We start from the raw sequence: 16,243 nt of genomic DNA, 5'->3' as shown, positions 1-16,243 counted from the left end.
AAGGAATGGGATCAGAAGTAGAGCAGTCTGGTCTCGAACCGGCGCCCATATGGAACACTGGCATTCGCAGGCTCTGGCTTAACCCGCTGCACCACAATGCTGGCCCCTGGAATATTCACTTTTATCATAGTGTTTATTTCATGGATAAATGTGTTTGTCAAACTGATCAGATAGTGCGCTTGAGATAGTTTCTATTTGTTAGGCAGCAGTTATACTGCAGTAAGACTGTAAAAGAAAAATATCTTGTGTCATCTTTGTGGTAATAGCAGCTGTGGTTTGTAGGGTGGTTTATAGGTTGTTCTTCCTTGGAAGAAGTTAATGATACTGATTCCTCTGTCCATTATGTGGCTCAGAACATTTTTTATTTGCTTGTTTTAGATTTAAAAATTATTACCATAGAAATTCTGTCTTTACTGGGCATATGGAGTGGCAAGAGTTTGTTAAAACTTCTCTTGCCCTGTAGTTTGGGATAACTTCAGAGTAGTTAGGTCATACTTGCCTGTGACAGCTCGGGTTCTCACCTCTCGTCTTAGAGTAGTATAGTGACTCCCTCCATTCACAGAAGTGTCCTTATTTTGGCAACAAAGTGTATGGTCATTCCTCTATAATTAGAATGAGCAGATGCCATGAATCACTTGTCTAATAGTCCTGCATGGGATCTGAACCGCAACTGGTGTAACTGACGGCAGTACAGCATGTTGCGCTCTTGGACCTGAGGTGTTGCCTGCACTTGACCATTTAAGATAATGAAGCCTGGTGGTGTGGGTGAACATCTTAGGAAAATTTAAAAGGCATGTTGTCTTTCAAAAAATAATTTGTAGACTAGTTCAGACAGATGTTTTCTCTGGCTTCTCTGTATCATTGGAACTTTATGATAACTGACATTTGTAATAAAGAAGTAATTTGAGGAATGTTTAGTAGCATTAAACACCTTCTGAATTGTTGAAGTTATGACCAACATATTTTGCTTTAAATCTTACATTCTGGGTATAGGAAAATGAATATTTAGGTTAATTGAAACTTAAAATTAGGACAGTCCATTCCTCAGTTCTCCAGTGACTATAAAATGTTCTATCTCCTTAGATAAGAAACTATATAATTATGTAAGTGGTAATTTTAAAATAGTACTTGATGGATTTAGAAGAGTTTAGCGTAGAGGTAGTTTTACAACCAAATAAAGTTGATGGGGTTTTCTGAAAAGGTACGTAGAGAATGTTAAACTAGGTTGGAGACCAACTTTGTGTATGTTTGCTCTTGCGTACCTCTGTCATTTATGTTCTGAGCATGACAGAGCAGTAGCCACCACCACAGTGTGCACGCACCACTAGGGCAGATCGAGGAGTAAACCCTTGGGAAAGAGGGCGTATTTCAAGTATGGAAGAACAAGGGGAGTCGGAGAGCTGTAAGGACTCTCTCTGAGCCTCACAGTGGAGTGGGCTGCCTGGGCAGCAGCAGAGTGAGGGCCTGGCTCGGGCTGGTCCACGGTGCCTCTTCTGCAGTGCGGAGGGAGACCGGCAGCTTTGAGGAGTTTGTGTGAAGGACTCCTTATGATTTTTCTGATTGGCTGAAATTTTATCAAGAAGTTGACACTAAATTTAAATGGGTTTCTTGCTTCGTTGGTGTGGTTTTGCTGTTCTGCTCACTCTTGTGTGGGTACAGCTGTAGTTCTTACAGTGGGGTCTGGGTGCACCTCTCAAGGGTTGTGTATCTACGTAAATGCCCAGAGGTGTTCCTTTGCGCTGAATACAAAACACTGGTAAGAAAACTGTTTAAGGAAGTGAATTTCCTGATTGCTAAAGACTGTGCTTTTCTGACAGCCACAGGATTTGATGTGCATTCTCTGCTCAGCTCCTCCAGCCTTTGCTAAATTTCAGATGATAGTTTATTGCCTTGGTCTGTTGTGAGTCAATTTTACAGCTTTTCCTGTAGTGCCCTTAGCTTGTGGATATGCTTATCTTAATAATCATTTTATTTTCTCACAGAAAGTCCTTCAAACTAGGAATTTAAACCTAATAAAGAAGACTGTGTTAAGGATGCCCTTGCATGCTGTTATTCCGTTGTTACAAGAGGTAACTGGCTGCTTGTTTAATTTTAAGGTCCTAATGCTGTGGCTTAAAGGAAGAATCCAGTATTTAGAAAAACAGATTTGTAGGATGCAAAGACACGTGGCATTTGGAGAGGGGTGGTAGATGAATAAGAGAAACGTCTTCATATAGAAAAGTGAGGTAGATGATCTTGAAGCGGTGACAGGACATGCCATTGGCACGAGCCGCAGCGTGCTGTGTGTGTGGGAGGTCCTCTCCACGGAGCTCCTAGAGTCTCTTTTTCACTTTTCCCGCTTTGTTCTGTGAGCTACCTGAGCCAAATACTAGAGCCACTTCTGTCCAGTTGCTGCACATGAGCTGTTGATCTCCATGCCTGCTAGTGTGAGATTGCAGAGGTCACCAAGACCTGCACCAGAGGGAACTTGCCCGTTTCCGACGTGTGAGTTCTGTCTTTGCTTGCTGAGTCTGCTGAACCGTGTGAAGGGTTGAGTGGCAGCTGAGCTAGAAGGGGCCTGAGAGCCCCCGAGGTGTGGAGCCACTCTTGGCACGAGTGAAGGTGCAGGTCACTGGTGTGCCATATGTTGAACTCAGGCTTTATTTTTTTTTAAGTTTTTAAAAAAATATTTATTTAAGAAGTAGAGTTATAGACAGGGAGAAACAAAAAGATCTTCCATCTGCTGGTTCACTGCCCGATGACCACAACAGCTGGAGCTGGGCTGATCTGAAGCCAGGAGTCCGGAGCTTCTTCTGGGTCTCCCACACAGGTGCAGGGGCCTAAGCACTTGGGCCATCCACCATTGCTTTCTCAGGCCATAGCAGAGAGCTGGATCAGAAGTGGAACAGCCAGGACACGAAACAGCTCCCATATGGGATGCTGGTGCTGCAGGCGGTGGTTAGCCTGCTACAGCACAGTGCTGACCCCTGAACTCAGTTTTCTAGTCATTACTTCCATTAAGGGAAATCTTGTTTCTTTAAAAGTATACATAATGACACTGAAGCCTGTCCTAAAAGAACAGTTGTCATTGGACATTACGCTTGCAATGCATTTGTTGTACATTCTGAAGCATTTTGTGAGAGCTTTGGGTAATGACAGTGTGTGCTGGTTTACTGTTACTGGTAGGGAAACCTCCGTATTTCAAAGAGCAGTGTCATATGTTAAAGTGCAGTCATACTTCTAAAATAGTTTATCTACTCTAAAAAACAAAGTTTACCTAGCCATGCTTTCCTCCCTTCCTCTCTCCCTCTCTTCCTCCCTTCCTCCCTCCCTCCCTCCCTTCCATTTTTCCTCCCCTCCCTCTCTCTCAGAAATTGAAATATAAGTCACTTACCATAGATTCCTCTTCTTAGTGTGTACAGTCATGTTAGTGTGTGTGTTCCCAGGATGTCCTGCCATCCACCACACAGAAATCCGTATCCGTTAGCCTTCACCCTCTGTTCTCCTTCTCCCGTGTTGCTGGAGCTCACTCACCTGAGTGCTGTTCCCTGGCTTTGCTTTCTGCACGTTGACTCATGGCAGTGCCAGCCCAGATTGTTCTCAGGTCATTCCTCTTGCCATGGGAATGTTTGCATATGTTATGTTGGCTTAAAATAGACTGGAAAATGGAATAATGACTTCCTAGTACGGTCTCTGTGGCCTGGGAACTGATAGAGATGGGACAGATTGGAAGTGTGTTACTAACAGTGTTTTTCTCTCCCTCAGCTTACAAAGAGGTTGCAAGGACATCCCAATAGGTAAGATGCTGGGGCAGTGTCAATTGCTTTGTGTTTACAGCTAGATCAGAGGTGACTGGAAGACACCGGTGCCTAACCGTGCGACATGCAATACTAGGTAGCCCCAGATTGTAACTGACAATGTTTTAAGTGTCAGGTATTACCCCTTCTTTATTTTAAGTTAAATGATTCTTATTGCTTTCTTTTCTTTCAGAAAATGTATATTTTTATCAGGTCATTAAATGGATTAGTCTTATTTAATTTTGTCTTAATTATTATATATAAAATTGCCATTTGTGAAATTTGCCCAACCTTTGGTACCTGAAGATACTAAAGAAATATTTCAGCTAAGAGACTGATTTTTCTGGGTCTTTATTTTAATTTATGATTAAACATTTAAGTAGGAAGATGATATCTCAGCGATCCTCAGCTTGCAGAATATTATCAGTGTCTGTAGTCCACAGTTGCTCTTGTCTCAGCTTTTTTCCTTGATAGATCTCATCAGCTTTCTGAGCTCAGACAAGAGAAAAGCTGAACAGGTTATTAAATAGGACTGGCTCACATATTTTTGATCTTTATATAGTGTGGAAGACTTGCTGTATGTCCCTGAATGTGAATGAGATGATGGGTTCAAATATCATGACCTTAAAATACAAAGTCAGTTTGGATGGATGATTCCTGCATTGGCATCGTTTAGTTAGAAAGTGGGTTTTGGTTTTGGTTGTTTTAGAGGGAGGCGTTCTCATCCTGTTTTCCAGCCTCCCTCATCCTCGCTGGATTACTGTGTTAATGAAAGGACCTTAAAATGCATAGTCATCTTCACAGCACAATTTGTACATCTTCACTTGCTTTTGAATTTGTGAAGATGTTTACTTGGATGTTTTCTTTTTTCCAGCGCTGTCTTAATGGTTCAGTGGCTGAAGTGTGTGTTAACGATTCATGCTTCATACCTATCCACAGTAAGTGTTATCAGCTGGAGTAGCTGAGTGCAAGTCCTTGGGCTCCGATGAGGACTGTAGACTGATAAGGTGGCAGCACAACCCACCTCCCCTGTCCTTCAACCTTAGGGACTTCCTGTACAGATTGTGGTTTTCCCCAAGCGCAGTGACATCATGTCACTGGTAGCACCCTGTCTACATTGGTCTTCCCTTCTGGAGATTTTATCTCATTGCATTTTTTTAGTTTTTAAAATTGAATTTATTTTTTTGAGAGGCAGAGAGACACATAGAGGCAGAGCTCCTGTCCACTGGCTTCTTCACCAAATGCCCCGGGCTGGGCCAGACCTGGGAACCAGGACTTTAGTCTCGTCGTGTGCACCGTCACCACGGCTTCCCAGGGTCTGCGTTAGTCAGAGCTGCGCATTGAACTCAGGTTCTTTGATTTAGGACATGGCATTGTACCAACATTTTAAGCCTTAGACCAAATGCCTGTACCCTTCAGTCTCCAATTTTGAAAGTGATTTATGTATATTATTTATAGAGAACTTAAAAAAGTATAGAAAGGCTAGCACTGTGGCAGTGGGTTAAGCTTCTGCCTTCAGTGCCAGCATCCTATATGGGCACTGGTTTGAGTCCTGGCTGCTCCACTTTCAATCCAGCTCCCTGCTAATGGCAGTAGAGGATGGCCTAAGTGCTAGCGCCGTGCACCCACGTGGGGGACCTGGAAGAAGCTCCTGGCTCCTGGCTTCTGTCTGTAACTCTCAAATAAATAAATCTTAAAAAATATACAGAAATGAAAAAGGTACATATTAGTACATTAGTCTTCAGCTGTCTTTCTGTACACCTATTCTCCTCAATACAATTGTCTTTGTTGTATATATCTTTTGTTTTCCCTTTTACATTTTTGTATATACTAACTTGTATACTGCCTTGTCACAGGAAATAAAAATGACACAGATTAAATATTTAATACCTGCCATTTTGCTGGAGTTGCTATCAGCTGTTGGTTATTTATGCAAATAAGAGTGGGAGCATAAAATCTTCTCCCCCTTCAGAATTTTTAATTTATTAAATCATAAGTTTTTGGAGGAGGGGTAGCATAAAATCTTGAAGCAATGTCATAAGAGAATAGTTCTGTGAACTTCAAAATGCTACTAAAAGGATAGAATTAAATGATGTTTGAAATCTATGCATAATTTTTTTTTCTTTAGATTTTATTTATTTGAGAGGTAGAGTTAGAGAGAGAGAGAGATCTCTCTGCTGGTTCATTCCCCAAATGGCTGCAATGGCTGGAGCTGAGCGAAGAGCTTCTTCCAGGTCTTCTAGATGGGGGCAGTGGTCCAAGTACCTGAGCTATCTTCCACTGCTTTCCTGGGCCATAAGCAGGAGCTGAATTGGAAGAGCAGCAGCCGGGATACGAACCGGCGCCCATATGGGATACTGGCGCTGCTGGATGCTGCTTTGTCTGTGTTGGAGAGACAAGCAGCAGTGAGGATGCACTGGGTTTCCCAGCCAGCAGGCGTGTCAGGAAGTGAACTGCGGCAGTGGGGCAGGGTGTGTGTGTGTGTGTGGGGGGGTGCATGCATGTGTGCAGTGACTGAGGGGCAATGGGCTAGGGCACTGGATGATAACCACAAGCATCCAGTTTCAGCCAATGGCTGGAGAGCAGAGTGACTCATTTTGTGGCCTCAGTTATGCTTGCTCAGAAGAGTGAGGAGGCCCAGGAGGGCTTGGTAGTGATGCTGTTCTGGTACCAGTTCCTGAGGAGGCACTCCTGCAGTAGCAGCGGCGCAGGGGGGCCCCTCTCTGAGAACATGGTGGTCCTCCTTCCTCAGATGTCTTTACTGGCAGCCTTTTAAGCTGAGGACTGTGCTAGGCAGCTGACCCCCATTCTTGAGTTCCCAGTTTGAATGGGGACACGTAATTGAGAGGTGATGGTAAGCTGAAGGGCAATCAGTTAGCATCCTTGTGTGTCTGCTGTTTAAAGTTGGTCAGCTTTTAAATGAAATACTCTACACTGCAGTGTCAGAAATAGAGGAGGGCAAGGGGCCAGCATAGTGGCGGAGCAGGTAAAGCCGCCACCTGCGATGCCGGCGTCCCATGTGGGCGCTGGTTCAAGTCCCAGCTGTTCATTTCTGATCCAGCTCCCTGCTGATGGCCTGGAAGAGCAGTGGAAGATGGCCCAAGTCTCCGGAGTCCCGGTTGCCCCTCTTCCAGGCCAGCTCTCTGCTGTGGCCAGGGAGTGCAGTGGAGGATGGCCCAAGTGCTTGGGCCCTGCACCCCATGGGAGACCAGGAGAAGCACCTGGCTCCTGCCATCGGATCAGCGCGGTGCGCCGGCCACGGCGGCCATTGGAGGGTGAACCAAAGGCAAAGGAAGACCTTTCTCTCTGTCTCTCTCTCTCACTGTCCACTCTGCCTGTCAAAAAACAAAAAACAAAAAACAAACAAACAAACAAAACAAAAAAAAAAAAAAAAAAAAAAAAGATGGCCCAAGTGCCTGGACCCTTTTCCGTCCGCTCAGGAGTCCCAGATGGAGTTTCTGGCTTCTGGCTTTGGCCCGGTGCAGCCTTGGCTGTTTTAAGCAGTGGATGGAAGATCGATCTCTCTCTCTCTCTCTAACTCTGGCTTTTAAAATAAATAAGTCTTTAAAAATAGGGCAAGTTATGGCTAATTAAAGAGCTCTCTAGGGGAATTAGTAAACGGTTTCTTTACTTTCTTAAGCGTGAATTTTAGGATTCATTAACAGATTGTGTTTAAAGTGGTATATAGGGCCAAACATTTAGTGAGTGGCTAAGATACCACTTGGGGCATACTTTTTCCATATTGAAATGCCTGGATTTGAGACTCAGCTCTGCTCCTCATTCCACTTCCTGCTAATGTGCACCCTGGAGGCAGCAGGTGAAGGCTCCAATAGTTCGGAACCTGCTACCCATGTGGGAAACCCAGACTGAGTTCCCAGCCCCATGCTTTGGCCTGACCTTCCCGGGCATTTGATGAATGAAGCAGCAGATGGAAGATCTCTGTTTCTTTGTCTCTCTTTCAAATAACAGTTCTAAAAATGCTATATAAAATCAACTTGGTAATTGTCTTCCTAGTCCCTGGGAACTGGGGGAAGCTGTTTGGGCCCGTGGTAGAAACCTTCATCAGAGGGAAAATTCAGAGGAAAGCCCCTTTGCCCTGCAGGCGCGTGGTGGGGTATTCTTTAGTTAGTGTCTACTTTGTGTTGATCTTGTCTGAAACAGTTGAGCAGCACAGACTCACAGGGCCCACCCTGCATTTTGTCCTGCTTTGTGATTTCTCACTCCTCACTTTGCATCATTATTTGAAAGTTGTCATTTCTTCCTGTTAGGGTAATGGGGGCCTTCTGTGAACATTTGTTATGTTGCCGGGCCATGTCCCACACAGCCAAGGAAGTACTTATGAGCAGGTGCTTGTGGTGCAGCACTTGACCGTGAGACGTAGCTGTGTGGTTGTTTCTGGAGTGTGATGATGGTGTTAAATGCCCTTTCTTCTTAGTTGCCTGACCTGGTGCCCCAGCTGGGGACACTCTACCAGCTAATGGAGAGCCGAGTCAAAACTTTCCAGAAACTCTCACATCTTCATGGGAAGCTGATCCTTCTCATCACGCAAGTGAGTAAAACGTCGGTGTGGCAACAGCTGGTGGATGTGATAGAAATAGAAGAGTGAGGATTGTTTACCTTGAACCTTGAGAGCTCCTTGCTTCAGTCAGAACTTGGTAAATGAAGACCCAGTCTAAGTCGGAAATGTTAACTGCTTAATGGGAAGAACTGCCTGTTAACTTTACACTCAGTCGCCCCACAGTTAGAGTGTGGTTGTTAGCGCAGATCGGCTGCAGGGTAACTGAACACGTTACAAGGTGTTTATACAGTGGAAATCCTGGCACAGAAAGATCGCCCCAGAGGTTTTCCAACTTGACAGAGTAATTCTTTCCTTCTGTATTTGAAGAGATTTTTTTGGGAGCTTGATCCACTTCGTTTTGAAGTCATTGATTGCAGGGGTGGGGGAGTGTTTGTGTGCTCGTCGTGTGTGTGCTCTGCTTGCTAATGGTGCTGCCTCACCTTTCAGGTTACAGCATCGGAGAAGACGAAGGGTGCAGCTTCCCCAGATCAGAAGGCAAAAGTGGTGTATGAAGAAGGTAAATGTTGCGGTGGGGTTAAGTGCAGAATTGAAGCATTTGGCTTCTCACAGTGACTGTGGTCACCTATGTTGACAGCATGATGTAAGGTCTTGCTTTGGAAGACCTCTGAAAGCAGGCAAACCTGTGTGGCAAAAATACATGAAGATATGGGTCATAGAAGAAAAGACCCAAGTGCTGTTCATTAGCAAAAAGGCATTAGATGAGGAACAGATTTAAATAAAGCAACACTATGAATGGCTTTTATGACAGTGCATTTCAAAACCTGGGTAATACTGAAATTTTTCAGGGAACTTTAATGACCAAAATCAGCTTCAAAAACCCATAGTTCTAAAATGGATTTAATCAAAACCTCTCACAAGCTACCCAGCCTGGGAGGTTTTGTGGCTTATTTCATAAAGCCTTCAAGGAACAGGTAATTTTTGTCATGTAAACAATTTAGATGTTTCATTAGTTAAATACAATGGTAACCTTGTTAAAGACAGATGAGCAAGAAAGGAACATTTGACCTTCTTCAAACATCCTATTAAGTAAACTGATTGTGGAATTGTGTAAGTAAAATAATATGCCATTACTAAGGAGAATTTAAAGATTATGAGTGATTATAAGATGGCATTAAGAAATCTGTTAATGTAATGATCATATTAACATCAATTGGGAAACACTAGATTAGCTTAGTAGTATAGAAAAATAATTTAGTAATATTAGCCTTTTCACATCTCAAATAATCTAAATAGCTAAGGAATTTAAGAGAATTCCTTTAACTTAGGAAAACCTACACCAAGGGGTTGCTGCTGTGGGGCAGTGAGTTAAAGCCTTGGCCTACAGCACCGGCATCCCATATGGGCGCTGCTCTATTCTGATCCAGCTCCCTGCTAACATGCCTGAGAAAGCAGCAGGGGATGGCCCAAGTGCTTCGGTCCCTCTAAGCATGTGGGAGACCCAGAAGAATCTCCTGGCTTCAGATCAGCTCAGCTGTGGCTGTTGCAGCCGTTTGGGGAGTGAACCAGCAGATGGACGATGTCTCTCTCTGTCTGTGTCTCTCTCTCCCTCCCTCCCTCACTCTCTGTCTCTGTCTCTGTCTCTCTACCTCTCTCTGTAATGCTGCTTTCAAATAAATAAATCTTTTTAACAAAATCAAATATAAACGAAAGCTTTGAAAGCATTTCCAGGAACAGGGACTGGCATTGTGGCGTAGTGGGTTAAGCTGCTGCCTTCGGTGCTGGCATTCCATATGGGTACCAGTTTGAGATCCAGGAGGTGCAGCAATCAGGACTCCAACCAGTGCCCATATGTAATGCCTGCATCGCAGGTAGTGGCTTGACCTACTATGCCACAACTCTGGCCCTGAGAAGTGAATTCTAGAGCTTTGACCTTTCTACTTATTGCTCTTCCTTACACAGAAATGTATAGCTGCACTATTAGGAAAAGGGGCTATGTAGAAAAGCAAGCTTGCTAGGCACCAGGATCAGCAAAAAGGGAATTCCTGGCATTTTTATATAACAGTAATCACTTGTCTGAAGACGTGTGAGGGGAAAAGATCTCATTCACTCCAACGATCCAAACTATGAGGACCTGGCACTATGTCTATAATAGGAAGCAAAACCTTTATAGAGGAAATTACAGAACCTTGAAGGACACAGAAGCACATCTGCATGAATTTACACATCTGTCAGTCCTGACAGAAGGGAAGATTCCAGGTTAGAATATTGCCAGTCACCTCCAGCTTGGTGTGTGAATTTAGTACTTCCTGTCGGGGAGAAGGAAGAACCTGGAGTGATTGAGGTGAATGCGGTAAGGACAGCTAGGTGCAGGAACACAAGGACCATCAAACCTGAAACCCTGTATGTACAACTGTGGATTCACACACCTGTTGCAGTTGTGTGGCACAGTGGTCGTGGTGCCACCTGGGACAGTTGGGTCCCATATTGGAGTACCTGGGCTAGAGTTCCACTCTGCTGCCAATCCCAGCTTCCTGGTCATGCACACCCTGGAAAGGCAGCCAGTGACATCTCGAGTGGTTGGGTTCCTGCTACCCGTGTGGGAGATGAGGAGCAGCACAACTCTGGCTGTTGCAGGCTTTTGGAGAGTGAGCCAACAGATGGCGCTCTCTGCCTCTGTGCTTCTCAGGGAAGAATACATGGTGGCAGGTCATGGAGCCTGGAGAAGAGAGCTTGTTCAGTAAATCTAAATCGCTAGATGCACCAGTGCCTCATAGGAAACATGCTCTACCTGCCTGTGTCATGTGACACATCACTAAGTTTCCTTACATACACTTATGTAGTAAAAGGAAAATTTATCATTAGAGGAAAGTGTCTAGATAAACATAGGCTCTGTTGGTGATTTTCTGGGGGAAGAAGCAAATGAGTAATAAACATAAAAATATAGCATTTTAGGAAAATGCAAATGAAAACCCCAGTGAGATAAGATTTCCTATGGTGAGAAATATCATACTTAATGAAATAAGCCAGTCCTAAAAGGACAAATACCGAATGTTCTCCCTGATCTGTAATAACTAATAGAGCACCTAAAAGGAAATCTGTAGAAGTAAAATTAACACTTCGAGATGGAATGACTTTGAACAGCCCTTGTCTCAACTGTTGCAGAACAGTTTTTTCCCATACAGTTTGTTGAACTCTTAGTATGAAGTTAATCGTATGTGTTTTATAAAGTTAATTAGAAATAGATCTTAGTAAGAAATAAGAATGGGAATAGGATAGGGAGGAGGAAGAGGGGTGGGACGGCGGGTACAGTGGGAAGAATCATTTTGTTCTTTAAGTTGTATTTAGGAAGTGTATGAAGTTTGTATTCTTTAAATAAAAGATTTCTGGGAAAATAAAATTTGGTAATTGGCTCAGAAAATAGGTTTTGGCAAAAATTTAGAGAAATGCCTGTCCATATGCCGTGTTGGAAGTTCGTGTGCGTTCTCTTTGTGATGAGGATTAAAAGCGTTGCTACTTGGTAATCTCAGGGTGGAAAACATCCTTCCGTTTGTCATAGGTGTTTCTGGGAGTGTGCACTTGTAACTGGCCCTTCCCACAGTGAGGCCAGAGGACTGTGGAGACTCGGATCCTGTCAGAGGTCCATGATGTCTTGTTTGTTACTAACCATTTGAGGCTGGGCTTTCTTCATATTGTTCAAAAACGTCACCGTATCCAAAAAATAGGATGCAGAAGCAAATAAGAGAAGTTTGTCAAAGTGTAAAAACAGTGCCATTCAGTAAAATGTTTTGGAAAATATATATATTTTTTTTAAATATGTACTTATGTTAACATTTAGTGAGTTGCCTTTTATTTATTTGAGAGTCCAAGAGTCGGACCTCGTGTCCACTGACTCTCTCTAAAATGCCTGCAATGGCCAGGGCTGGGGCCAGAGCCAGGAGCTGAGCACGCTATGCAGGTCTCCCCTGTGGGGTGGCAGGATCCTTGAGCTGTCACTGCTGTCTTCCAGGGCATGGGCTAGCAGAACCCCGGCACTCTGGAGTGGGGTGCGGGTGCCTTAACGACCACCTAACTGCAAGCCTAAATGCCTGCCTCATGTGATCAGTGTTGATAGACTTATTCCATGGAAAAGAAGGCTTTCTGGGGCTCTCAGGGTTTTTTCTTTCTTTCTTTCTTTCTTTTTTTTTTTTTTAAGATTTATGTATTTATTTGAAAGAGTTACACATACAAACAGAGAGAGAGAGAGAGAGAGAGAGAGAGTCTTCCATTTGCTGGTTCACTCCCCAGTTGGCCACAATGGCCGATCTGAAGCCAGGAACCAGGAGCTTCTTCCAGGTCTCCCATGAAGGTGCAGGGGCCCAAGAACTTGGGCCATCCTCCACTGCTATCCCAGGCCACAGCAGAGAACTGGATTGGAAGTAGAACAGCTGAGACTTAAACTGGTGCCCATATGGGATGCTGGCACTACAGGCGGCAGCTTAACCTGCTACACCACAGCGCTGGCCCCTCTCATGTTTTTATGACCAAAAAGCTTGAGGACTATGACTTTAAAACAGGTATGCAAGGGACTGGTGCCATGACGCACTAGGTTAATCCTCCGCCTACAGCACCAGCATCCCATGTGGGCGCTGTTTCTAATCCCAGTTGCTCCTCTTCCAGTCCAGCTCTCTGCTGTGGCCCGAGAAGGCAGTGGAGGATGGCCCAAGTGCTTGGTCCCCTGTACCCGCATGGGAGATCAGGAGAAGCACCTAACTCCTGGCTTCAGATCGGTGCAGCGCCGGCCGTTGCAGCCATTTGGGGAGTGAACCAATGGAAGGAAGACCTTTCTCTCTGTCTCTCTCTCTCTCACTGTCTGTAACTCTGCCTATCAAATAAATAAACCTTAAGAAAAAATAGGTATGCAAGGAGAATTGTTAATTATGTTAATCTTGTTCCTGTTTAAAATGAACAGAAAAATTTTGTAAATAACAATATTCTTCACAAGGGGGAACAGTGTTTAAATTAGTTCATTCCCTCTGCACACACTGCATTAACCAGAACGTGTCAAATGGAGGTCTACATTATCAACATAGATAAATTTGATCACAAAATCAAGTCATGGTGCTGTCTTCTGTACACTGTGTGATTGCATGTGTGCGTATAAACACAGAGAACATTTAAGCACCCAGGTAGCAGCTCGTCTGTTGAGCACCTTATCTAAAACATCTGGTCCTCTGAAGTGTTTTCAGCTCTTGGAGTTTTCAGTTATGCAGGATTTGCATAGACTTTAGGGTTCGAGTGTTCCTAATCTCGAAATCCCAAATGCCAGTTTCCCAAGATTTTGGATTTTAGGACCAGGAGATGCTCAGCCTGTATTTCTTCATGAGTTTGTTTCTGTAGTTATGGGCTCATGAGGCTTCATCACATTACATCACGCACAGGAATGAGAAATTCAGGATGGTGTTTGCTGTGAGGGAAGGGCCTTAGGAAGATGAGCAGGCAAGGGGACTCTATCTGTGGATAGTGGTTTATTTTATTTATTTATTTTTAAAAATTGTTTATTTGAAAGACAGAGTTAAAGACAGAAAGAGGGAGAGACAGAGACAGAGAGATCTTCCATTCACTCCCCAAATGGCCGCAGCAGCCTGACCTGGGCTGATCTGAAGCCAGAAGCAAGGAGCTTCATCAGGTTCTCCACACGGGTGCAGGGGCTTGAGCACTGGACCATCCTATCCTCCACTGTGTTCCCAGGCCATTAGCAGGGAGCTGGATCCCAAGTGGAGCAGCTGAGACTTGAACCCGCGATGTAGCTGACACTGTGGCGTCACAGGTAAAGCTGCTACCTGTGGTGCCTCCCATGTAGGAGCTGGTTCGAGTCCTGGCTGGTGTATGTAGATGAGAAGAATGTCTATGTTGGCTCTTAGGGATGATAGCTGAGTGTAAATGTTTCTAGCAGCACATTCAGGAATCTCGCTGGTGAGATTTCAGGCTGTGCCCTGTGTTCACAAAATCAGTGCTGAGTGTTTTTCCCCCTGCTGCAGAATCTTCAGAAGAGGAATCTGATGATGAAGTGCCAGACAAGGATTCTGATGTGAGTGTTTTTCTTTCCCTTGGTGTGAACATCCACCTTTCTACCCCATGCCTTGTCAGAATGAGACCTGATGAACGTTTTCCTGCTTGCTGTTCCTACCAGGATAATTGGGATGAAGATGAGGAGGAGAAAGAAACTGAGACTGATGAGGATGTTGACGAAGAGAACGGACAGGAAGATGAGGATGGTGAAGAAAATGGTGAGGACAGAGATGTGGCAAGTGAAAAAGAATTAAACGGAGATTCTGACGTAGATCCCGAGAATGAGAGCGAGGAAGAATGAAGACGCAGACGCAAGCCCCCTGGACCGTGTGTATCCGCCAGCCCGCCTCGTGCTGAGCTGCAGTTCTGGGGAGGGGGTCGCTGTGCCAGGCCCCCCGGGGCCTCTGCAAGGCCGTGCGTGCCGGTGAGCCCCTCGCCACAGACTTTCACTGTGTAAATAAGAGTGTTTCATTCAAATGTTAATAAACTTTACACAGTAAATAGACACATTTTCTGCAATGTACTGACACGAGTGTCCAATATATGGTATATTTTTATAATATATCCTAGTACAATTGGTTGTGTCCAGAACTGGCTTAAAGCCCCATGCGTAGGGGTTCAGGAGCTGGACTGTTGTGAGAGTGCCAGCTCTTCTCTCAGCAAATCAGGTGCAGGACAGCACTAGTGAAATCTTTAATTTGTTCATAAATTATGAAGGGGTAACTAAACTGGAGTAGAAATGATTGTGATTTAAAAAAAAAATCACCAGTATCCCTTGCGGTCTCCTAGCTGTGGTCCTCTGGCTTGAGTCAGATGGGACAGTTGAGTGCTTCCCCAAAGTGGCCACTTATTTTTTAAGCTGTCATGTGGAATATTTTTTTAGAACAAAACAAAAATTATGATACTAAAAACAAAAGAATTAGCCATATTACAGATTTTTCTCGACTGCCGGTTGCCTGTAAAGATGCATCAGTGTATAGATCTAGAAGTGCTCATGACCTGCAACTTTTTAAAAACTGAGTCATTGCTGCTTTTGAAGAGGTTTTCATTTTTATTTAAATTACTAATGGATCAAAGAACAATTGTTTATTTTTTCTCTTTGGTTTTAGATATTAACGATGACCTTGCTGGAAGTTTTTTCCAAAGAAAATATTTTTATAATTCAATAATTTAATGTTTATCTTCCTTTTCATTACCCACCCTGGGCAGTGTTAGGGTATCTGTTTATCCTTAAAATAATAAATCTGACTCGAGATTTTTACGTGTGTATAAATACAAGTATTTTGGTGTGCTACAGAAGCCTTTTCAAAGGATCAGTAATTTGGTTTCTGCTTTGTCTGTTAAAGAGTGAGCGGTATTTGCTTCGTGCTCACTGGGGGACATGCAGATGAAGCTCCTCTCTTAGCGAGGGCTGGGCAGATGGATTTATTTCCTCCCACCTGTGAATATGTAAAACAGAACCATCATCTCGGAGGGACTTCGTAGCATCAGCGGCAGAACAGCGGGTTCCGGGCTCGAGTGACTGAGCTGGAGCCGTGAGAGCACCTTGGGAAGGCCAGCTGGAGCTGCTGGTGCCATGTACAGTTACACTTGTCTATAAATGGAGCTGTTTATGGCGATTTCATACCATTCTCTTTGTAAAGTGAATAAATACTCATCTTTACACGGTGCTTGTCTTGTGGTGTGTGCAGAGGCTGTGGCTTGACTTTTACAAAGTAGTTGTACTCCGCCAGCCTTCGCAGGTCAGTCTTTCCAGGCTTGTGCGGTCACCAGCAGCTTAGGGAAGGGAAAGAAGCAGAGACGGTCTTAGTCGAGTGTCAATCACAGCTGGCGGTTTTGAGGCGGCCCCTTGGCTGGGCTGTGACTCCACGGCTCACAGCCACCGTGACAGTGAAGGGGC

At 44.3% G+C, this 16,243-nt stretch overlaps 1 protein-coding gene across 1 annotated transcript in view; it reads left to right on the top strand.

Moving 5' to 3' along the window:
* WDR43 (WD repeat domain 43) overlaps positions 1–16,006 on the top strand; it is a 55,397-nt gene extending 39,391 nt beyond the window's left edge. The window contains exons 12-18 of the mRNA XM_002709939.5: positions 1,983–2,069; positions 3,745–3,776; positions 4,651–4,714; positions 8,212–8,325; positions 8,782–8,851; positions 14,313–14,362; positions 14,465–16,006. Coding sequence (XP_002709985.2) covers positions 1,983–2,069; positions 3,745–3,776; positions 4,651–4,714; positions 8,212–8,325; positions 8,782–8,851; positions 14,313–14,362; positions 14,465–14,644 — 597 coding nt within the window. The 3' untranslated portion in view covers positions 14,645–16,006. The remainder of the gene's footprint in view (positions 1–1,982; positions 2,070–3,744; positions 3,777–4,650; positions 4,715–8,211; positions 8,326–8,781; positions 8,852–14,312; positions 14,363–14,464) is intronic.
* Positions 16,007–16,243: the final 237 nt, after the last annotated feature.

The sequence above is a fragment of the Oryctolagus cuniculus genome, chromosome 2 (genome assembly GCF_964237555.1).
Source record: "Oryctolagus cuniculus chromosome 2, mOryCun1.1, whole genome shotgun sequence".
NCBI classification, from domain to species: domain Eukaryota; kingdom Metazoa; phylum Chordata; class Mammalia; order Lagomorpha; family Leporidae; genus Oryctolagus; species Oryctolagus cuniculus.
The sequence above is the reverse complement of the archived record's forward strand: the minus strand, read 5'-3'. Positions and strand labels throughout refer to the sequence as shown.